The 24287-nt window shown below is 42.9% G+C and overlaps 1 protein-coding gene across 2 annotated transcripts in view; it reads left to right on the plus strand.

The window, feature by feature from the left end:
• The window catches only part of RXRG (retinoid X receptor gamma), a 60111-nt gene that overhangs the window by 35343 nt on the left and 481 nt on the right, over nucleotides 1–24287 (plus strand). For both annotated transcript variants that reach the window (XM_006057285.4, XM_006057286.4), the window contains 7 exons: nucleotides 3959–4103; nucleotides 6390–6569; nucleotides 14385–14545; nucleotides 14660–14789; nucleotides 16050–16182; nucleotides 17474–17565; nucleotides 19077–19182. In XM_006057285.4, coding sequence (XP_006057347.1) covers nucleotides 3959–4103; nucleotides 6390–6569; nucleotides 14385–14545; nucleotides 14660–14789; nucleotides 16050–16182; nucleotides 17474–17565; nucleotides 19077–19182 — 947 coding nt within the window. The remainder of the gene's footprint in view (nucleotides 1–3958; nucleotides 4104–6389; nucleotides 6570–14384; nucleotides 14546–14659; nucleotides 14790–16049; nucleotides 16183–17473; nucleotides 17566–19076; nucleotides 19183–24287) is intronic.

Genomic DNA, 24287 nt, shown 5'->3' on the forward strand with positions numbered 1-24287 from the left:
TCTTTTGTATCCCAGTAGGACCTGTGAATGAATGAATAAATGAACCACTTTATGGCTCAGTTTCCTCAGCTGAAAAATAGGAAAACCTCATAGGGTTGTTGTGAGGATTAAAAGAGTTAATAGGCTCTGAGCAAACTTTCCTTGGATGATAGCACTGAGTAGCAAGAACAATAATTACTGTTCTGTGATCACTGCAGACTGGAGAAGGTGGAGCTGGTCCTACTGGAGATGGGAGTGGGAAGGGAAGGTGGGTGAGAGTCTCCTGAGCCCCAGGTGATACTGTCTTCCTCCTTATTCCCATATTTCGTATCCATTTCAGGATATGTAGACAAAGGTCAGTTAGGGAGCTCTCTAGAATATTTCTTTTTCGTGGGATGGATCTAACTTTCCTTGAGATGCTCAGAATTCCTAGCACATAGCAGAATGTTGGTTCATAATAAACATTCAAAATCTGAATTAACTGGATTTTATTGGGATGATAAGAGCTCCAATTTATGGAACATCTACTGTGTACCAGGCATTGTGACAGGCATTTTACATTATCATCTCATCTAATCCTCCCAGTGACTCTGTAAATTAGGTATTACTATGTTCATTTTACAGACAAGGAGACAGAGGGTCAAGGAAGATAAATAAGGAGGAATGTTGACCTGGGATCCAGGACTGCTTTGAAGTCATGCAGCTAATAAGGGTAGACGGGGGGTCAATCCCAGGGCTGTGTGATTTCAAAGCAAGTTTCCTCCTCTACATCAGTGTTTCGGAACCCTGGACTGCCATTAGCATTATCTGATCAACTTAAAGAAATGCCAGCACCAATGACCCTCAGACCATTTCTTGGTGTGGGACTTTGGAATTAAATTTTTTCCAAAGCTCCCAGGAGTACATTCGGCAATGAGAACCATGGTATTATACCAAAAGAGAAAAAAATACTAAACATAAATTCTAGATAAATTCAGTTCAGTTCAGTTCAGTTGCTCATTCCTGTCTGACTCTTTGCAACCCCATGAATCACAGCACGCCAGGCCTCCCTGTCTATCACCATCTCCCGGAGTTCACTCAAACTCAAGTCCATCGAGTCGGTGATGCCATCCAGCCATCTCATCCTCTGTCGTCCCCTTCTCCTGCCCCCAATCCCTCCCAGCATCAGAGTCTTTTCCAATGAGTCAACTCTTCACATGAGGTGGCCAAAGTACTGGAGTTTCAGCTTTAGCATCATTCCTTCCAAAGAACACCCAGGGCTTATCTTCTTTAGAATGGACTGGTAGCCTTGTGCAAAAAGGAGGGAGGAGGAGGAAGAGGAGGGAGACTTCTCTCATCGCATATGTGTTTTCATTTCTCACACAAATTAATTTTTAAAAATTCCTGGTGACTTTGATTTCAAAGCAAGGCCCTGAATGCTATCTTTTCTTTTTTGCATCCCTTACAGCATTTAATCCAGAACCTTTGCCCATTTCCTGCTCAATAAATATTTGTTTAGTGAATTGAAAAGATAGTAAATTTTGAAGGAACCTAACTCAGGCTCTGTTATATTTTATGTTTTATTGATCATTTCTTGTGTTTCAAAGGCCTTCAACAGAGAAGACAATCCTACCTTTGGTTCAGTTTGGGAGTTGCAGTCACTTCGGTTGGGCAATGTGACTCAGAATTCATATAGACCATGCAGAAGTCAGTGGGCCCTCCCTAAAGCCCCCAGGCATTTCCCGGGTGCTGCCGCTGGGCCCCTGAGCACATGAGCACTCAGCATCACCTTTGTTTGCATTTACTCAGAAGTGTTCTTAGTGTTTGTGTGTGTTCTGACTCCCCTCTGAGATTGTGACCATTTTTGAGGAGTGAGAGACAGATCTAGATTTTATATCTCCCTTCACAGTGTCTGGAATGTTGACCTGTACCCATGGTACAGAAATGCTGCTGACTGGATGATGGACTTATGTTTATTTAACTTTTCTTTGATGAATAGAAAACAGGTAGCAGGGGCTTCTCGGTCATCTCCATTAGAGCACCAAGAGACGTGGAGCTGGTGCTGGTGAAGAGCTAATGTTAACTTGTGCTAAGCGGTGAGGAAAGGCATCTCACTATGTTCCTTTTTTGAGCCATTCACTTCTACCCATTCCCTACTGATCCCAGAGAGACAGTGGGGAGCGATCCTGCAAAGAGATCTTAGCTCCCTGCCCAGGAATTGAACCCGGGTCGCCTGGATGAAAACCAGGAATCCTAGCCAACCAGGGACTAGAGGCTAGAAGCAAAGTGGCCCTGGCTCTTTCCCCTGTTGGAAAGCAAGAATGTTTCATGGAGGCAAAAGCTGTAAAAATAGTTACAAAGTTTATTAGAGACACAGCCTAACATGTATGGGAGAGCACACAGAAAAACAGTTTATTTAAGACAAAAGTAAGGAAGAAATACACACCCAGAAAGAAAGAGTATGAGCGTCCTCTCTAGTGAGGAGGAGCACAGGAAGTCTGAAGCTAGGCAGAAATACACACCCGGAGAGGAGTGCAGGCATCCTGAATGAAGAGGAGAGCAGTAAAGAGGTGATTTAAATCACTTATGCAGGACTGTCCTTCTGGGTCTTTGTGCGTGTGCTCAGATGCTCGATCATGTCTGACTCTTTGCGACCCCATGGACTATAGCTAGCTAGGCTCCTCTGTTCAAGGGATTCTTCTAGCAAGAATACTGGAGTGAGGTGCCATTTCCTCCTCCAGGGGATCTTCCTGTCCCAGGGATCGAACCGACGTCTCTCCTGTCTCCTGCATTGGCAGGATGATTCTTTACCACTAGCGCCACCTGGGAAGCTTGTCTTTGTTTACACTGGCCAATTATCTTACTTTCTTCATATCGGACTGCTCCTAGAAACCCCCTCCTCCAAGATGTGTTCGCAACTTTTTGTTAAGATGGATCCCACTGCAGAGGGCTGTTGGGTGCATGTTTACACTTTTTATGGCATGGGGCCCATGGAGCCCCCTCCCTTTTTGACCCCAAGGAGCCTTCCTGCACATGTGCAGACAGGGAAGTCCTCCTTGATCTCGAGAGTGAGCACCTTACCTCGCTACTTTAGCAGAGTTCAGCTGTTGCCATAACTTTGTCCTTGGAGCCTGGGTGAGAACAATGCTTGATTTCTACCCCCCTTGACAAACACCAGCTCTCCAGCCTAGAGGCCCATCTTTCTCCTACTGCACCACCACGTGCTGGGTTGATGACAGGCACTGGCAAGTGCTGGTTTTTGGTGCTAAAGATTTTATATTTCCATGGAGGTTATTTTTTTCCTTATAGACAAGTTCAAAAGTATGATCAGGGGCTTTTAAGCTAATTTTTAGTGCTACTTCAATGATTTGGGCATTTGGCTTAGTGTCTTAAGTAGGTTCACTGAGATGGCCACCACACATTATCTCCGCTTCCATTTTATTGCAAACATCTTAAGTGGGCATTTTGTTTACCTTTGTACTACAGAGCCTGGCTTGGTGCCTGACATAATGAGTGCTTGTGAATGTCTGTTGATTCACTAAACAAATGGATTTGCATATTGTGCTTAGTTCTCTCAGAGTCTCAGTCTTTTGCCCGAGGGCCATATCTCCTCTTGGAGCACTGCTGAATAGGCAAGAGGTAGTTAATAAAAAATTTAGAAATACCCAGACTTGTCCTAAATGTGCTCTTCAGTGCGGATTTCTAGCTCAAATAATACATGAGTAAAATGAGTTAAAGTTGAGAGCTCTGATGTAGATGTGTTGTGATTTTCAGTTTAGGTTTTGGCATTTAGAAATGACTTAGTTCCTCTATGTTATTCTTTTTCTCCCTTAAATTCACATCCTTCATAGGCAATTTTAGACACTGTACTTGGAAACTACTTCTTGAAATAGAACCTACATTTTTTCCCCAAGGAAGGCCTTGTTAGTTTCTGCCTTGGGGTTTGGGTTTACTCTGGTTCTGTGTTTTATTGTATATTTATTTATTTTTTTTTATGAAGCTAAATGTGGTCAACAGTGTCAGCATTTCAGAGGACATCAAGCCCTTACCAGGGCTTCCTGGCATTGGAAACATGAACTACCCATCCACCAGCCCGGGATCTCTGGTTAAGCACATCTGTGCCATCTGTGGGGACAGATCCTCAGGTATGTACAGAGGCAGACACCCCTCCCAAGTGCCCCATGCAATGGGGATCCCAGAGAAGACACCTGTTCTACTTCCCACTTGGCTCCTTTGTACCCAATAAGAAAAAAAGAGTCCTTTAGGATGATCCAAGCTGGGGCCCAGACTGTAAATTTCTGTCACCACAGTCCTGATGAATTTAAAGCATGATTTCACTTTAGGCTGTTAGATTTATAGGAAACATTTCAGGAAGCTTCTCTGGAGTTACTGGGTTGCATGTGTATCTGGGATAAAGAAATGGTTGTGATGAGCAAGTATGTCAATCTAGAGTCTCTTTAATTTAAAAAAATTATTTTTATAATTCTAAAAATAATATCTTAATGTACAAAATATGGGAGAACTAGAAAGTCATCAGTGAAAACTAAAAAAGTTATCTATAATGTTCCCAACAAAGAGAAATCCTTTGATATTTTAGCAAATTTCCTTCTACAACCTTCTAGGATTTTAACATGTTTCCCTGGGTGGAAATTCTTGTTTTCCCTGATTTTATTCTCTTTATTTTCTTCCACTTTTGCCCAAATTATTTCTTTCGTGACTTCTTTCCCTACCTCTCCAAAATTCCTGCCCCTCTATTCCCCATCTCAACAATTTTGATGATAATTGAATCTCTGATTTGATGAAAGAGAAGATGAGGAAGATTTCTATGTCTGTCTATGATGGCTGACAATATTTTCTCTGCTTTTTATTGCCACTAAAGTCACTGCAAAATGTCACTCCATTGAAAGTTCCCAGTGCCTGGAACTTAGCTACATGGCTAGTGTTTGCTTGTTCTCAAAAAGTTGTTCCCAAATTGTGCAGATTTGGCCATTGCCATAGCAGCAGAATCCCAGCCACACCCTGATAGAGAGTTCTTTTCTGCTATGGTTTAATTGAAGTTGGGCAGTTCATTCATATATGGGAGAACCATGGAAATGATAAGTTGGTCCCATGTTTCTTAATGACAAATACTTCAGAGCTGAGAGCATTATTTGCTATTCTATGAGTTCAGTATGCTTCATCAAGCAGGCTATCTCTAGCCACCATTGCACCTTAAAGTGGCTTCCTCTGAAATATAAGCTCCTGGGATCCAGATATTAACACTGGTTAGTTCTCAGGGACTTCAGATTCACCAGACTAGAAAGTCATATCAGGTCTATAGCTAAACTGCATCACATGTCACACTCAAGAATCAGACATAAATTTGTTTTGCATAATTTGTCTCATTATATTATTCAAGTCTCACAATTTCAACCAATTGAGCACAGCTGCCTGGTGTGTCGTATTGGGAAGACGTCTACCTAGATAGACTCCTTTTTAAAAATATTTATTTCTTTGGTTGTGCGGGGTCTTAATTGGGCACGTGGGATCCTTTTAGTTGTGGTATGCAGGATCTTTTTTAGTTGCAGCATATGCAATCTAGCTCCCTGACCAGGTATTGAACCTGAGCCCCTTGCTTTTGGAGTAGTCGTAGGCCACCGGACCACCCAGGAAGTCAATGGTGATTGATTCCTGATGCCTGTGTGGTCCTGTGTGAGGTGGCTCTCCTGACACAAATTAGCCATCCTTGGCTGGGGTCACGGAAAACTGGATGTGTGGAACAGGTAATAAGGGCAATGAAAGAGGTAACAGATTATCCTGGATCAAGTAAAACCACCTTCCATCAGACCTTTACGTCACATCTCAAGATTACATGTCATGTTATGCCGTAAAGATCATATAACAGTTTATTCCTCTGATAGGCAATAATATTTGAAAAATTTATAAGTTAGTTTCTTGTACGTAGTTTATGATAAAGGATAATAGTTCGAAGTGAGATTCTTAAGTCCTTGGACTTCAGTTGTGGAGAAATACGAGTGAAACTGAGGTTGTTTCCCTGCTAGATAATAAACAACAATCCTAGATATTTTAATTTTTTATGTACACTAATGTCTTGAATGAACGCAGAACATTTTGCTTAACTAAAAATAAGAATTTCCCTGTTAAATAAATGGAAGCGAAGTCTTAGGTTAGGACTTTTTAAATAACATTCTCTGGAATTAGTGATTCCAGAGAATTGCTTCTAGAGGGTAGACACAAGAAAGGGCATATTTACTCTGCCTTGGTTTGGTTCCTGTCATCAAGCTTGCATTCTCCACTAGTTATTCTTTGCTTATGTTCCCATTGCCAAGGTGATGTGCTAGTTTTTCTGGGGAGAGCCAAGAGCTTCTTTTGAATGAAAGATCCAGATAAACACAAGAACTGCTTATGGAATGTCCTTCTCTTGTGGCCAGGAAAGCACTACGGCGTGTACAGTTGTGAAGGCTGCAAAGGGTTCTTCAAGAGAACCATAAGGAAAGACCTCATCTACACGTGTCGGGATAACAAAGACTGCCTCATTGACAAGCGTCAGCGCAATCGCTGTCAGTACTGCCGCTACCAGAAGTGCCTGGTCATGGGCATGAAGAGGGAAGGTAAGGCTTCCTGCTACCCTGCTCTCCACTCAGGGGAGGGAGCAGTTTGCACATACATAATGGAAGCAAGCGCAGGACATAGGACAGAGTCCTGCTAGGCTGGACTATGTGAACTAGTTTGAGGCAGAGGAGGGAATGACTTTGGGTGCCATGATTTTGCAAGTGCTGCAGTTGAATGCCTCCTGCCCTGGTAAGTGTGTATCCTTAAGCAAATTGAGCAGGAACATCTTCCTTCACCATTCTCACCTGTCTTGGACCTCAGATGATGGTCCAAACGGGACCCACTCTCTTCCTCTTCCAATATCCAGGCAGTGTTAGAGCTGAGGTCTCAGGGTGCTGGCCCACCATGGAGCATCAGACTGACCTTCTGGGCAGAGCTGACTCTCCCCTCTAATCCTCACCCTGGGGAAGCCTGCTGGTTTGATTAATCTCTCTGGGCTTTTATAACCTTGGTCTGCTATAAATCCTCTGAGATTGGTGTATTCCAAAGTGTTTGGGGATTATTGGCATTACCAATAATCAGACAGCCTTCTCATTCAGAGAGATCATCATTGTGTACTTTTAAAATGTTTCAAATTTACAGGGTAGGTTAGCTGGGTTGTCGTAGGGAAAAAAATCTGAACATGCTTTCTGTTTATTTACAAGATCAAAAAGTCTTTCCATTAAGTAACACAAATAAATCAAATCAAGAAGTTAATTAGCTGGTGAACTCAAGAGGTACAGGGTGTAAATGGTAAATCTTAATAGATTCAAGAGTCAAGAGCCTCTCAGAAATGGGAACAAGGCATTTTTTGGTCTCTCCCAAGTGACTCTTTATTCTTAAAAAACTTCTCTTCTATGAGGAGGGGGGAGGCTGGCTAAAAGATCCAGTGAAAAAAGGGTTTGGACCCCTTATAGGAAAGAATCCTACCAGCAAGGAAAAAATGGCACTCTTACAATGTTTGGGATGGAGGTGGCCGTTAAGAATAACTTAATAACCCTAACCATTCTGAAAGTGAAAGTGTTAGTCACTGACTTGTATCCAACTCTTTGTGACCCTATGGACTGTAGCCCACCAGGCTCTTCTGTCCATGAAATTCTCCAGGCAAGAATACTGGTGTGGGTAGCCATTCCCTTCTCCAGGGGATCTTCCCAACACAGGGATTGGACCTGGGTCTGCTGCACTAAAGGCAGCTTCTTTACCTAACCATTCTATAGCTGAGGAAATAGACTTGGATTGATGAAGTGAGTTTCCCAAGGTCCCAAGGACAGGTGATAAACAGAGACTGGAACTTCTTACTTCCAGGTCAGAGCTCATCTCACATCTCTTCTCCTACCAGGGCAAGAAGGCACTATGGAACGAAGGGGGGAATCTCACTCTGATATCGGTCAAGAATCTCAAATTGACAGACCCACACCTGCCCTCTCAGCCTGTTCATCATATGGTTCTCCCCATTTTAGGAAATAGCCATTTTTCAGCTACTCAGATCAAAAGCCATTGAACACCTCTTTTTTTTTTCATGCACCACATTCAATGGGTGAGGAAATCTTGTCTCTTTCTCAAAATATGTTAAGAACCTTTCCATGTCTCACCATTTTTACTGTTATTGCCAAGCCACTGTTTTTTGTTTTTTTGTAATAATACAAATATCCTCCTAAGAAGTTTGCCTGCTTCCATCTTCATCTTCCTTCAGTCTCTCCTTATCAAAGCAAGCAGAGCAAGTCTTTGAGCAAGTGGGTCAGGTGAAGCCTTTCTTTCGCCAAAACGCTATAGTGCCTTCACTTCTTACTTAGAAAAAAGGCAGAATCCTGGTTATGACGTCAAGTCTGTACATGGTCTGGCTACCCCCTGTCTTTCTGCTCCAGCCTCAGGGCTTTACACTTACTATTCTGTCTGCTCAGACTGCCCTCTCCCGGGTATCTGTGTGGCTCACTTCTCCTTCATATCTTTACTTGTCAGCTTCTTAAAGTTTTGCCTGACTACAATGACTCAAATCACATCAACCACCCCTAATACTTCCCAGTTTATTTCCTACAGCATTTATTACTATCTGACAGGAATACACAGAAGAACTGTACAAAAAAGATCTTCACGACCAAAATAATCACAATGGTGTGATCACTCACCTAGAGCCAGACATCCTGGAATATGAAGTCAAGTGGGCCTTAAAAAGCATCACTATGAACAAAGCTAGTTGAGGTGATGGAATTCCAGTTGAGCTAGTTCAAATCCTGAAAGATGATGCTGTGAAAGTGCTGCACTCAATATGCCAGCAAATTTGGAAAACTCAGCAGTGGCCACAGGACTGGAAAAGGTCAGTTTTCATTCCAATCCCAAAGAAAGGTAATGCCAAAAAATGCTCAAACTACAGCACAATTGCACTCATCTCACACACTAGTAAAGTAATGCTCAAAATTCTCCAAGCCAGGCTTCAGCAATACGTGAACCGTGAACTTCCAGATGTTCAAGCTAGTTTTAGAAAAGGCAGAGGATCCAGAGATCAAATTGGCAACATCTGCTGGATCATGGAAAAAGCAAGAGAGTTCCAGAAAAACATCTATTTCTGCTTTATTGACTATGCCAAAGACTTTGACTGTGTGGATCACAATAAACTGTGGAAAATTCTGAAAGAGATGGGAATACCAGACCACCTGACCTGCCTCTTGAGAAACCTGTATGCAGGTCAGGAAGCAACAGTTAGAACTGGACATGGAACAACAGACTGGTTCCAAATAGGAAAAGAAGTTCGTCAAGGCTGTATATTGTCACCCTGCTTATTTAACTTCTATGCAGAGTACATCAGGAGAAACGCTGGGCTGGAAGAAGCACAAGCTAGAATCAAGATTTCTGGGAGAAATATCAATAACCTCAGATATGCAGATGACACCACCCTTATGGCAGAAAGTGAAAAGGAACTAAAAAGCCTCTTGATGAAAGTGAAAGAGGAGAGTGAAAAAGTTGGCTTAAAGCTCAACATTCAGAAAACGAAGATCATGGCATCTGGTCCCATCACTTTATGGGAAATAGATGCGGAAACAGTGAAAACAGTGTCAGACTTTATTTTTCTGGGCTCCAAAATCACTGCAGATGGTGACTGCAGCCATGAAATTAAAAGACGCTTACTCCTTGGAAGAAAAGTTATGACCAACCTAGATAGCATATTCAAAAGCAGAGACATTACTTTGCCAACAAAGGTCCATCTAGTCAAGGCTATGGTTTTTCCTGTGGTCATGTATGGATGTGAGAGTTGGACTGTGAAGAAAGCTGAGCACCAAAGAATTGATGCTTTTGAACTGTGATGTTGGAGAAGACTCTTGTGAGTCCCTTGGACTGCAAAGAGATCCAACCAGTCCATTCTAAAGGAGATCAGCCCTGGGATTTCTTTGGAAGGAATGATGCTAAAGCTGAAACTCCAGTACATTGGCCACCTCATGCAAAGAGTTGATTCATTGGAAAAGACTCTGATGCTGGGAGGGATTGGGGGCAGGAGGAGAAGGGGATGACAGAGGATGAGATGGCTGGATGGCATCACTGACTCGATGGACGTGAGTCTGAGTGAACTCCGGGAGTTTTTGATGGACAGGGAGGCCTGGTGTGCTGTGATTCAAGGGGTCGCAAAGAGTCGGACATGACTGAGCAACTGAACTGAACTGAGCACATTTTTAAATTTTGTCTACTGCCTGTCTCCAAAAAGGCAGGGGTATTTTTCCTGCCTCCCTACCCCCCACTGCTGTATCACCAGTGACTAGCACATAGTAGATATTTAGGTAATATTTGTTGAGAGAATCAATGAGTGGTTTAAACTAAATATTGGAGTCAGATGTTTTAGTAATTTCAGATGCTTCTAAATGATTCATTTGCTCAGTCATTCAATCATCATGTATTAACTGGGTGTCTACTTTATGTTTGTGTCATACTTGCTGTAGAGGGGTCAACAGTTTTCTAGACTGGAACAAGTGATGTGAAAAATCAGATGGTAGAGACTGTCTTCTCTTCACAAGCATAGAATTGATACTCACTCTTTGTAGCTTCCACCACTGTGATAGTCAAAACATTAAATTAATGACCCCAAAGTGTGTCTCCCATAAGCATAGAGTGTGATTGCTACTGAAAATCACCTACATTCGATTCTATTGCTTCACAGTCTAATTCTGTCTCTCAAAACTCAACCTAAATATTTCTGGCTCAATTAGGGTCAGAGTGGTTCATGGAGAAAACTATGAGAAATGTGATTCTTTATTTTAAAAAAGTAAGTCAAACAAGGACATGTGGATTATAACAGCCTGGGCTGTCATTTTTATACAAAAATTATTTATTTTAATTGGAGGATAATTACTTTACAATATTTTGATGGTTTTTGCCATACATCAGCATGAATTGGCCATACGTATACATGTGTCCTCCTGATCCTGAACCCTCCTCCCACCTCCCCCCACCCCCACCCCTCTATGTTATCCCAGAGCACTGACTTTGGATGCCCTGTTTCATGCATCAAACTTGCACTGATCATCTGTTTTTCACATGGTAATGTATATGTTTCAATGCTATTCTCTCAACGCATTCCACGCTCTTCCCTGACTGAGCCCAAAAGTCTGTTCTTTATGTCTGTGTCTCCTTTGCTGCCCTGCATATAGGATCGTTGGTACCATCTTTCTAGATTCCATATATGTGTGTTAATATATGGTATTTGTCCTTTTCTTTCTGACTTACTCACTCTGTATAATAGGCTCTAGATTCTTTTAAACCTAGTATTCTGATTCATTATTAGAAAACTGGGTCCAGTTTTGGTTCCTGAATTAAAAAAATAATGTGGTGAAACAAGAGTGATGAAAAGCTGAATCATTAAAAATTAGGAGTGGAAAAGGGCTGTTTTGGAAATTACTAAAAGAATTCATACTATTTACCTTGACAAAGAGAAGGTGAAGACATGAATCAGTTCCTTATCTCACTATATGAAATGTCACTTTAAAAAAGTGACTGGACAGCTTTCCCTTTGCCACTATAATTTCTGGTCTTTATTTGCAACATTTAGGGCTCAGTTCATACACCTTCTTGTGGACAAGAATAATGAAATTCTGGAGCAGATAACTGAGTGATACTATGGAATTTATATGACTAGAGAGATGGACAGATAGAAGAGATAAAACTGGGGTGGGCTCAGAACTCACCTGTCTGGGATCAGGGTACATATTGGGGTGAAGCTGAAATGGACATTTGCTGTTGTCTGATGTAACACATTTATTTTCTGAAAGAAGAAGAAGTTCTGAGAGGCTAGAGTCTTGCCTAAGCTTACATAGCAAGCCAATGGCAGAGCTGCTATAGGCCTGGGACCCTCTGGCATCCAGGCCACCAAACAGTCCTCAGAGTTCTGGGGTACTCTGTTTCCACAATTTTGGGTCATATAATGTGGTTTGGGTAGTAAGATAATGGATTATTTTGAGGCAATTTAGGCAGCATTTGATATCCCTGTGGATTTATTAATCCAACCAGCCTACAGCCTTGGAGGTAGTAAAGAGGAGTTAGAGGTAGGCTTAGCCAGCCAGCCTAGGTCTATCTACAATGCTGACTTCATCATTTTCTAGCTCTGTGACCTTAGACAGGTCACCTAACTTCTCTGTGGTTGATAGCTCTTCAGAGGGTTAAATGACATATAATCTATGAAAAATGTTGAGCACAATTCTGACACAGAGAAAGAGCTTGATAAATTTTGACTATTTTAGTACATCCCAATAGATATATGTTGGACTAAAGAATAATCCTGTTTTAGATCCCTCTGTCCTCTAAATGTAGCCTGATGTATGGAGTAGCAGTAGCTCAAAATGTCTGTCCACAGAGAATTTCCTCCAACCAGAGATACTGGACTCCTACTGACGACAGGAAGATTCATGGCACACACACAAAAAGAAGTGACTAGAAAAGGATCACTCAATTAATGACAGAATTGGAATTAGGATCTAATTCCCTGAAGCCAAGGTTATTTTCTTTGAAGCTTGAAAGTTATTTTCCTTGAGTGTTACAAATCTATAGAAGAAATCAATTGAGGACCACAAAAGGAACTTATATTGCTTTCCCATCTTTTCAAATTAAGACAAATAGAAGCCCATTAACCTATCTTAAAAAATTAATACAAGAGGCATTCAACTTTAACCAGCAAATCCAACTGAATATAAAAACACATATGAGAGTTTCTGTATGTTGTCAGTGAATGAGGGCTAACAGAATAGACAGAAAGAAAGGATGAGGGGAAAAGAGAAACAAGGAGAGAGAGGATGAGGTCTAAAGAGGGGATGGAGAGAGGACCAGAGCAGAGTCCAAGGGTGTAAAGGGAGACCAAGGGGAGGAAAAACGCTACTTTTTTAACTTTTAAATTATTACTTCATTTAATCTACAGAAAACAATCTAGGTTAAGTACTACAAGCCCCGCCTTACATATAGGGAGGCTGAGGCTTTATAGGCTGAGTAACATGTCTGATGCTACTAGCTAGGAAATGGTCAGGCCATTTTGAAAAAGATTTGACTCCAAGTACATGATTTTTTGCTCTTCTGCTATTTTCTCGTCTTTGTTCTCTTTCTCTCCTGTTTCTTCTTTTTCTTAATCCCTTGCTTTAATCTCTCTTTTCTTCCTTTACTCCTTCCTTCCTACCCTCATTCCCTCTCAACCCCTGAGTATTATTCTCATCTTGAGGCTTCTTGGTGCGTCTCTATTTGAGACTGTGATGTATCAGCTGTGTCTGTGAGGCAGACCCTTTTCTGACCTACTTTGACAGATCAATAATATCCCTTGCGTGACAAACTAAAGGTCCAGCATCCAGTCCCAGTTCATTCTGCAGTCTCTGCAGCTCCTTCTGCCCTCAGAGAGTAGGAGGTGCCTGGGAAAGTGGATGATGGGGAGGGAAGAAGAGGGGATGAGACGTAGAAGTCTCTGATGCAGTAGTTATCACTGAGGTCCCGCTTAGCCACTGTTTAGAGTATACTTTTCTTGATTCTTGGGATTTAAAAAGATGTGTGCTAATATTGAATTCTGTATATTGCTACTGGGAATAAGATGAAAAAAAAAGCTTTTGAGAGAATTGAAACTAACCTCATAGAGACTGTCCTCCCAATGAAGAGGACAGAATTGGGGAAGGGGTCTGGCTGACATTCTCATGCACAGACCCAGAATGTTCTAGATGAAAACCCTAAGTTTTGGGAATCTGAGAAAATTCCAGCCTTCCCCTCTGCCTGTGTACCCTTCCTCATCCCCTAAATCATCTACTGATTCTGAAATGTCATCTAGGTGACATTCCTCCACCCTTCTGCTTACTAAATGCCCACATGGCTCCCTAAAGATCTTCCCTGACAAGTCAGATTCAGGTGATGTTGTGTTCAGGCTGGTGCACTAGGGGCAGACCTAATGGGACGTGAATGCCAAGGATGATGCATAGGATCTGACAGGGAGTTTTTAGAGTAATGTGCTTGTTACTTAACTATTGCATGCTCATAGTTTATTAGAGGTAGCAGGTGGAGAAAGGACAGGGTATACAGCATGCAAGGAGACGGTGGTTCATTTAAAGAAAGGGCAGAATTGGAGGTAATTAAAGCTTAAAATGCATACTTCTTAGAGAGGTCACCATTATGAACTGGAAAACATATGGACTGAAAAATCCACACTTCTGCACAGGCATAAGCAAACACTCTGCTTTCTTGGTTTCATCTGTTAAAAGGACAATGTCCTGATTCACTACCATGATGATGCCCATTTTACAGATGAGGAAATGGAGGCTTAGGGAGGTAACTAAATTTCCCACTGTTGTCCTGGGCACATGGTAACACCTGCACTTGCTTGTCCCTGCCAGCTGTGCAGGAAGAAAGGCAGAGAAGCCGGGAGCGGGCTGAAAGTGAGGCAGAGTGTGCCAACAGTGGCCATGAAGATATGCCCGTGGAGAGGATTCTGGAAGCTGAACTTGCTGTTGAACCAAAGACAGAATCCTATGGTGACATGAACACGGAGAATTCGGTAGGTGGTCTTAGATCTCCATCCAGCTGCCATATCTTAGATGGGGCTAGACGGGCAAGGGACGTGTTTGAGTCTTCGAATCTGTCCCTTCAGATTACTTTGTTCCTTTTTTAGACTAATGACCCTGTCACCAATATATGCCATGCTGCTGATAAGCAGCTTTTTACTCTCGTTGAATGGGCCAAGCGTATTCCCCACTTCTCTGACCTCACCTTGGAGGACCAAGTCATTCTGCTCCGGGCAGGTAAGTGATACCAAAGATCCTTTCTTCTTGGGACAAGCACTTGGGTTGCCATTTTGCCCCTGGGGTTCTAAAACAAGTGACCTGGTGGAGTTGAACCCATCCAAGCTGGTGCATCTTGTTGAGACAGGATAATACTATGTGCGATTGTTCTTTTTTATATTACTTACAATCTCTTAAATTTAGATGGCCCTCTCCCAAACTTTTCATTCCCAAACAAAACAGTTTGTTAATGGAGGAATAAGACTTTTTCTTTTTTGATATTAAAAATTTTTTTACACAATGAAATTCGTATTAGTTTCGACATGCATTTTATTATCAGAGAAAAATAACTTTTAAACACACACATAAAAATTCAAAAAGAGGAAAGTTAGTAAGAAGCAGAGACTTTTCTGTCCATTGGGTTCTTAAACTGCTTCCTAGAATCCTTATAGTGACCAGGAAAGAACTATTTTTCCATGCGAATTGCACATAGCCTTTATAATTTGCATTTAATTTTCAAAGAGAGTTAAATAGTTTTTACTGAAGACAATCTGAAGCTCTGCCTCATTATTATTATGATATTGGAAAATAGAGATATTCCCATTTCACAGATGAACTGAGGGAAGCCAAAGATTTTTGCTCAGACTGGTACTAGATGGATTCCAGGGTCCCTTCCTATTTTAATATTCTATGTGCTGTAATCTCTCTCACCTCCCATTTCTGGGACACTGCAGTTGACATATGCCAAAGCTCCTCTTTGTCACGGAGCCAGCAGAGAAATTTCATGAAGATTGGCTGAGCCTTGGAAGCCAGTGCACTCATTTCATTCCTATCAAATAATGAGTGTTCCCTGAGTGTCGATGGAAAGCTTCATGCCATGCTGGGTGACACTAGACAATGCCAAAGAAATAAAAGTAGGTTGTCAGGTCCTGGGGGCAGAGACTGCAAGGTATGCTTGCTTTATCCACCACGGCAGCTAACATAGTGACTATTACCCATCAAGTGTTCAATCCATATCTGTTGATGGACTGGGGGATAAAGAGTCCTTGTTCTCAAGCTACCATTCTAGGCAGCATAGGGGGAAACTGGGGGATGGGCATAGCCCCAAGTCAGGAAACCCCAGTCTTATCGTTTGTTTCTTCACTAACTAGCAGTATTGTCTGGAACTGGATTTCTGATTCTACTTTTATTCCAAAGGATAATAAAACATGCCTTGGATGACTATCCATGAAGCGAGAGTGCGGTCAGGTTTCCCTCAAGGCCACCTCCTTATCCTTGCAGGGTGGAATGAGCTGCTGATCGCCTCCTTTTCCCACCGCTCGGTTTCTGTGCAGGATGGCATCCTTCTGGCCACGGGATTACACGTCCACCGAAGTAGTGCCCACAGCGCTGGGGTTGGCTCCATCTTTGACAGGTGTTTCTCTTCTGCTTCCAGCATGTGTGTGTGTATGTGCATATGTGTGTTTAGAATGGATAGCTCAAGCAGCTGTACATATATGGTTGGAAGCAGAGACCATTAAGCACATGAAAGCATAAACCTGGGGAATGAGAAAGTGATTAAAAGAAATGTTGATTCGAGGAGGCAGAGCTGGTCAGAGGCCAACAGAGTTACTGGCAGATGAAAACCTGTGGGTTTCCAAGGAAGAGACGGTGTTACTAACATTACCTTAGTAAGACTGGGCTTCCTTCATAGCTCAGTCAGTAAATAATCTGCCTGCAATGCAGGAGACCTGGTTTCTATTCCTGGCTCAGGAAGATCCCCTGGAGAAGGAAATGGCAACCCACTCCAGTAGTCTTGCTTGGAGAATCCCATGGACACAGGAGCCTGGCGGGCTACCGTCTCTGGAGTTGGACATGACTGAACAATTAGGGGTGGGGAGTTTGAACTGCTTATCTTAGAGGGCTGGGACAGAAATGAAGGCTTAGAATCTGACTTTAGGAGTCCAGGAAAGATGAGCTAGGGTTTTTGCTGGACTCTGCATCTCTCTGGGACAAGCCTGCTGAGGGAGTAATGGCCTCAGTCTGGGATTCTGTGCCCTCAGGGAAATTAAGCCAGGTGATTTAAGGAGATGAGAAATGGGTAGAGATGAATGACTGGGCTGACAGGATGGAGATGCACTAGGAAAGGGAAGGGTGAGCTTGAAGATGGTCTCTACCCAGTGCTGGGGACCTTTGGTCCCTTTCCAACCCCTAAGTGGTCTTCCAGGGCCATATGCATGTCGATCTAAGACGTCTCTACTCCTTCCCTGCCTTTTCCCACAACATGTTCCACACGTGGTCTTCAGTGGACTTAGTCCTCTTGATGGTGCCTGGAGATTTCTACTGTGTCAGTGAACACCAGAAAAGCAGTGCCCTCGCCCTGCTTTGCCTGTTGCATTTCTACCAATTTCCAAAACCTCTAGGCTGCTTTTCCAGCCCCCTCTCTGAGTTCCCTGCCTCCTCCTGGGACTTTGATTATGTCAGTCACTGGCTTGGTGTTGCTGCTATGTGCTGTTTCTGTGTCTGTTGCTTCGATTAAACTGTGAGCTCCTTGAGATCAGGGACTGCATCTGATTCATCTCTGTGCCCCTAGTACCTGGCACATTGACTGGAAAATGTGGGGGGGGGGTGTGGGTACATAATAAATATTGATTGCATTCATTTTATCAGCCTTTGGTCTGGTGCTCATGATTTTCTCATTACCTGTCATTGTTTCCTGTGAACAGAGTTCTGACTGAGCTGGTCTCCAAAATGAAGGACATGCAGATGGATAAGTCAGAGCTGGGGTGTCTGCGAGCCATCGTGCTGTTTAACCCAGGTGACAGCGTCTTGCTTTGCCCTCCTCCCTGGTCAGCCCCCAGTGCGCTGATGTTCTTTGGCCCTCTAGCTCAGCTGAGACAGAGAGGGGAGAAGGCAGGGCCAGGAGACCTGTCAGTGGGGAGGACAGTCACCTCTGCATGGCCTCTGCTCCTTGAGCCATCTTGAAAAGTGTCTCAAACGGGCATGGAGTGTACATGTTGGGGGTCAGTGGGGAAGGTGGGAGATCACAGAGGCCTAGGATAGTAAAGGAAGTGGTAAAATGTGGTCAGGTTCTCCAGGGGTGACAGAAACTAGTGAGTAAATAAGTGCTTCCATCTTCCTTCCCTAGGTGGACAATTCTGCAGTACATTCCACATACCTCCTTAGAGGGTCCCTGTGAGAATGAGTCCCAGCTGCCCATGGCCATGATCAGTCCAATCATGTACTCTTGTGTTGGCTTTTCTTCTTTCTCTGCTTTTTCTTCTTTTAGTCCCTCCCTCCTCTTCCCTGGGTCACTGCCTCAAGTAAACTACTTCCATGCAAAAAAAAAAAAAAAAAAAAAAAATAGTAGTTAGGTTCTGCATATATTTTTTGGCAGAACTTATGGGATTTTGCTGATGGATTGTACATAGGATATGGAAGAGAGGCATTAAATATTTTTGTTTCCTGAACAACTGGAAAACAATTTTCATTGACTGAAATGGAAATTCTAAGGGTGGGTGGCTAGGAAGCAGGTCTTTGGACGTGAAACTCTGAGATGGATGTAGATGTCCAAGAGTGGCTGTCCAGGAAGCAATTATTCATGTGATTCTGGAGTTCAGAGGAGAGGCAGGACCAGAGATGTACATTTGAGAGCTGTCAGCCTATACCTAGCGTGGAAAACTCAGGCTGGTGCGAACTCATCCAGGGAGTAAGCAGAGGCAGAGCAGAGGGCTGAGGACTGAGTCCTGGGGCATGGCCACATTTAGAATTTGTGGAGGAAAGGAAGAAACAGCAAAGGTGCCTGCAAGGGAGCAGTGGGTAAGACAGGGAAGAACCAGAGAATGATGTCCTGGGGGCTCAAGGAGGAAAAGCATTGCAAGGAGGAGCAAGACTCAGCTTTCACCAGAGGCTGCCATGGGTCAGGAAAGATGAGTATTCAGAATTACATAGTAACTGATGCATGCACTTCATCTCTTGAATTAGGTGATCAGTCAGTTGAAGCAGGACATAGGTATGTCTGGTTTTTGTTCCCTGTCTTTTCATTCAGCCCACACTTAGTCAATAAATGTGTAAAGGTTGTATATGTACAATGGCCCAGATAAAAGGAAACTCTTCTCCTAGGAGTCAGCACTGGATACCTTTGCTTCAAGAGTTTATTGGGTAGATTGGTAGGCACAAAGCACCAGCTCTGTGTATTTCACAGTGTCCTTCATCCACTGTGTCTCTAGTAACTCTACTGGAGGTGGCCTATATGAATGGGGACAGCCTCTGTAACAGGGTGTTCCACAGAGGTATGTAACCAGAGGTTTAACCAGCTGTCTTTTTCAGATGCCAAGGGTCTCTCCAACCCATCTGAGGTAGAGACTCTGCGAGAGAAGGTCTATGCCACCCTTGAGGCCTACACCAAGCAAAAGTATCCAGAACAACCAGGCAGGTGAGGGAGTCCTGAAAGAATGTTAACAACATAGCTGTTGATGGATGGTGATGGTCAGCAGGCTCTGTCTAGATTTTTTCACAACCAGCTCAAAGCTACTCAAACATTAGCTTCATGAAACTGGAGGTCTTGTCTCTCTTGTGTATCCACCATTCACCACTCTGGCATCACTCTAGCACTCTAGAGCCTATCACCATTCTTGGCAAGTAATACTCATCTTTAAATGTTGAGTGAACGTGCAAATGAATGAATAATTGTGGAAGTCCTTATCTCTAATTTCTAAAGAGGTCTCAAGGCTCAGAAAGCGTGAGGAACTTGCCCGGGATCACAGAGCTGGGGCCTGGTGTAGTGAGATGTGAACACAAGCGTGTTTGATTTCAAAGAGCCTGTGTTTTCCAATGTGACTGCACGGCTTTCCGCTTCGCCCCAATGGGAGCCCTACTGCAGTAGAAGGTACAGGCTTTGGCAGCCAAGAGGGGTGACCGCTGGCCCTGAGGGCGCCATCTGTAGGCTCTGGCAAGGTCCTGGGTCTGAACTTCTTGTCTGAAAAGGAGGACATGGGTCAGAAGATCTCAGACCATCTGCCAGTATTCCTGAGTCGTTGAATACTTTTCCCAAATGTTTCCCCCAAGTACAACTGAATAAAAGTTTCCTTACTCTGCTAACTCTAGTTAAAAAGAGAGAAAAAGATCCACAAATCTCACAGAAAACTGAAAATGAAACCTAAATAAACTCCTTTGAAGGCATTAGTTTGTTTTTAGAAATAATTATATGTGTTCCCAGTTCTCACTGATGACTTTTATTCCCCTATGAAATCTAATTTCTCTTAGCCCATTTGTCCTGGATCATAAGCCCCTATCAGTTGTCTAGAAGAGGCTGAGCTCTGCTTTTTTGTCAAAGGAAATGAATGCATGTGGGTGAGTGGGACCCAGCCTGTTGGCACAATAAACGTGCGGGCCTGTGTGTTAGGGAGAGTATGTTGTGACAACAGGTTTCCCAATGTCCGTAGTTGAACACAAATGTATTTCCTCCTCACAAATCAGTCCTGGCTGGATAATCAGTCTAGAGCACTGACTGTTTTCCACGCCATCGCTCGGGAACCCAGGTTTCCTTCTTCTCGGGGCTCCATGGTCCCCTGGTCACGTTGTGTTTGTATGCTGATGGTTGAGGGGCAGAGGAGGAGGGGCACAGGGGTGAGACTCTACGAGCAACACCTTGACCTGGAAAGGGCCCATCTCCCTTCATTCACTTCCATTGGCTAAAACTCGGTCACACGGCTCATCTGGAGAATGTACGCAGCTAGATGCCAAGGAAGAAGGGGAGAGTGGATTTTGGAGGGTGCCTGGCAGTCTCTCCTATACCTAAAGTGGGTAAGATTGAAAAAACTCTACCCAGCAAGCAGGGCCTGGCTGCCAACATCAGCTCAGCCTCTGGACCTTAGAAGCTGACTGAAAACTCACAAGAATGCTGGTGCCATTCACTGGATCTCCCAGCTGTAAGGCAGCATCACACATGGTTTTTTGTGTGTGTGCACATGTTGTGTGCCAGGCATTAGAACTAGGACAGCTCATACTCATCCTTTTCCTCTTTAAAAAACAAAACTCGTTTTTTTGTCTTATTATAAAAGCCAAGCATGCTTTTTTGAATAATGAATGTATCTAAAATGTATTTTTAAATGTATTTATTTTTATTATTAAAAATGAATGTATCTAAAAAATACATTAACTCTATTAAAAATGAATGTATTTAAAAAATTAAGTAGATAATATTGATTGTAAATTTGAGAGGTCTAGTTCTAGTAGCTTCATTTATACATATATGTATACCTAGAAACGTATAGTTACAGATCTGAAATCATTTGGTTCAGTGTACTACTTTCTTCCCTTAGCACAAAATTCTGGCTTTCAGTGATTTTGTAATATTTCAGAGGATAGATGGACCCTAATGTGTCTAGTCATTGCCCTGTGGTTGACATATTGTTGTTTCTGATGAATGTCACTTTGAAAACTTTGGAACTTGCCTGTTTTCCCAGGAAAGGGACTGCCAGGGGCTTGAGTTGCCTCCAGGCACGAGTGAGAAGTGCCAACACTTCTTGCCTGGCCTGAAGTAGGGCCTGGGGGCTCAGGAAGTGGGTGCAGAGGGTACCTCTGGTATGTCCAGTACAGCCTGGACAGACAGTGACTACCCTGAGACCGAGCAGGTCCATCAGGATGTTACTTGGCTCAACCAGGTAGGAAGTGTGTCAAAGGCTGCTTACCTCTGGTTTGTGAAATGGCAGACGGTGTTCCTGGCACGCAGGGCCTGTCACAGCCATTTTCTCGGTGGTGGAGGGCTGCCCCTCCGTGGAGACTTTTCAGAAGTACACCTTGCAGGGCTGAGCTCTGCTTCCTGTAGCCAGAAAGCAGAGACCAAAACTCAGGAAAGGGCAGAGCTTGCAGGAACGTTCTCTCTCACACAGCAGGGACCCTCAAAGGCCTTCCTGCCAAACTTGTCAGAGAGAAATGCGACTGCCACCCGGTGGCTCTGTTAGCGAGCGTGCTTATTCCTCCAGGCTTGATCTCAGCTTCTAAACCTGGGCAGAAGGCAGAGACAGCCGTGTTCCAGCATGGTTAGCATTTTTAAAAATGTATTTTATTGATAATGCTGCGTTAATTCTGCGTACAGCACAGTGATTTTAGTTATACACGTTTGTATATATATATTCTTTTTTATTATGGTTTATCAGAAGATATTGAATATAGTTACTTGTGCTAATCAGTAGGTTGCTTATCCATTCTGTCTATAATAGTTTGCATCTAAAATGCCTAGTATTTTACATATTGTGAAACTTTGGCCTTTTTAGAGTTAAAAAAAATACGTTTTCAGAGATAATCTGTCTAATTGTACACTTTATAAAGAAGTGTAAAGCCTTTTCCTTTGCTTAATTCCATAAAACTTCCATTCGGAGCCACAACCAGGGGCTCAGCCTCCTTTTCTTTATCTGATGGCCTCTTCACAGCATGGCGATGCCATTCAGATGCACTCAGAAGCTTCCTAATCAAACATTTTGAAGGTGTGTGCTGGCCTTGATATAGACCTTTAATTTTTCCATATAAGAAGGTAATTCTTACCTCTTAAGATGGTGCTACTTTATTTTTCTTATATTGCCACATTTCTTTAAAACTTCTTTTGGCACAAATATAGACCTATATGCATTTTCAAGGAGTAACAAAATTCCAATTTGAAAATTTCTCATGAAATAATGTTATGACTGCCAGGGAGGATCCAGCCCAACCAGAAGTTGCTGATTTAAGGCTGTAGTGGCTAACATGATTTTGGTTCCTGTACTTTTTATTGAAAGTTGTGAGTCAAGTTATTTAATGTCTGGTCATTATCATAAATAACATTACAAATAAGCTTCATTGGCTAAAAGGACTTTGAGAGATGAAGAATGGCCACAGAAGCAGGTTGGAAATGTGGCTTGATTGAGGGACATGTTGGAATGAGGCTAATTCTTCACACACTAGTCTCTCTCCCTTTGTTGAGCCCTGCAACTAAAGGTCTTTAATTATAGAAAAGTGTGAGTGTGTCTACATGTGCCTGTGTGCCTGAGTGTTTGTACAGTGTGTGAAGGCAGATGAGGATGGAGGAGAATATGTGTGTGTGCAAGCTTCTGTGTGCAAGGGTGGGTTAGAGTGTGAGTGAGTGTGTGTGTACACATCTGTGTGTGAGAGTGATGAGGGTGTGTGTGTGCACATGTGAGGGAGGCATGTGTGAATAAGTGTGTGTGTGTACATGTGTGTATTATCTCCCTTAACAGACTGTGGGCCCACAAGGGGCAGAGACCACTATTACCTATCTCCCTCTCTTCCTAATTAGTAAGCACATCCATGCTGATGCACATGGCATTATTTCCTTCTTTTTATGGCTGAGTAATATTCCATTGTATATAGGTACCACATCTTCTTTATCCATTCCTCCGTTGATGGACATTTATGTTGTCTTGGCTATTGTATATAGTTCTGCTATGAACACTGGGGTGCATGTATCTCTTTGAATTATGGTTTTCTCTGGATATATGCCCATGAGTGGGATTGCTGGATCATATGGTAACCCTATCCTTAGTGTTTTAAGGAACCTCCGTGGTGTTCTCCATGGTGGCTGGAGATTATCATGCTAAGTGAAGTAAGTCAGACAGAGAATGGCAAATATCGTATGATACTGCTTATATGTAGAATCTAAAAAAGTGATACCAATGAACTTATAGAACAGAAATAGACTCACAGACGTAGAAAACAAACTTATGGTTGTCAAAGGGGAAAGGGGAGGAGGGATAAATTAGGAGTTTGGGATTAACAGTTATGCACTACTACATATAAAATAGATAACCAACAAGGACCTACTGTGTAGGACAGGAAATTATATTAAATACCTTGCAATAATCTATAACAGAAAATAAGCTAAAGAATATACATGTATATATACATATGCATAACTGAGTAATTTTGCTGCACACACCTGAAACTAACACAACATTGTACATCAACTATTTTTTAATAAAAATTTTTTTAATTTAAAAAAGAAGGCCACATTTCTTAGGCAAAAAATAAAACAAAGGTAAGCAATAGACGAAGAAGCTGATGTACAAAGTGGTTATAAAGTGGTAACAAAAATGTAACTGAGGCACACTGAGGTCACATTGCTTAACGTAAGTGTGTCGTGAAGAAATGCATAGTCTGGTGAGGCGATCAGAACTGTTGGTCCTGAGAGCAGGGGCTCCCCCTGGATCCCAGAGCCTATTGCAGTGCGTGATGCGTGGTTTACCAAGCTGTGGCTGTACTCCCAGCCCCGCGCTCCAGTGGCTTGAATGCCTGGAGCACCTTCCCCGATGGTGACAACCCCTGTGGATTCAGCACATCTGTGTGCTGTGCTCTAAGTGTTTGGGCAGATCTTCCCAGGAACCTCTGAACACAAAGAACGTAAGGAACATCTCGTGGTTAGGATTGGTGCTGTGAGTCATCGCAAGCAGACTAGCTCTCACTTGGCATGAATGGGGGTGCGGAGGGCAATTCTGGGATGTGACCACAGAAGTCAAGAGTTCCTCAGGAGGTCACAGGATCCAACCT

This window comes from Bubalus bubalis, chromosome 6 (genome assembly GCF_019923935.1).
Source record: "Bubalus bubalis isolate 160015118507 breed Murrah chromosome 6, NDDB_SH_1, whole genome shotgun sequence".
NCBI classification, from domain to species: domain Eukaryota; kingdom Metazoa; phylum Chordata; class Mammalia; order Artiodactyla; family Bovidae; genus Bubalus; species Bubalus bubalis.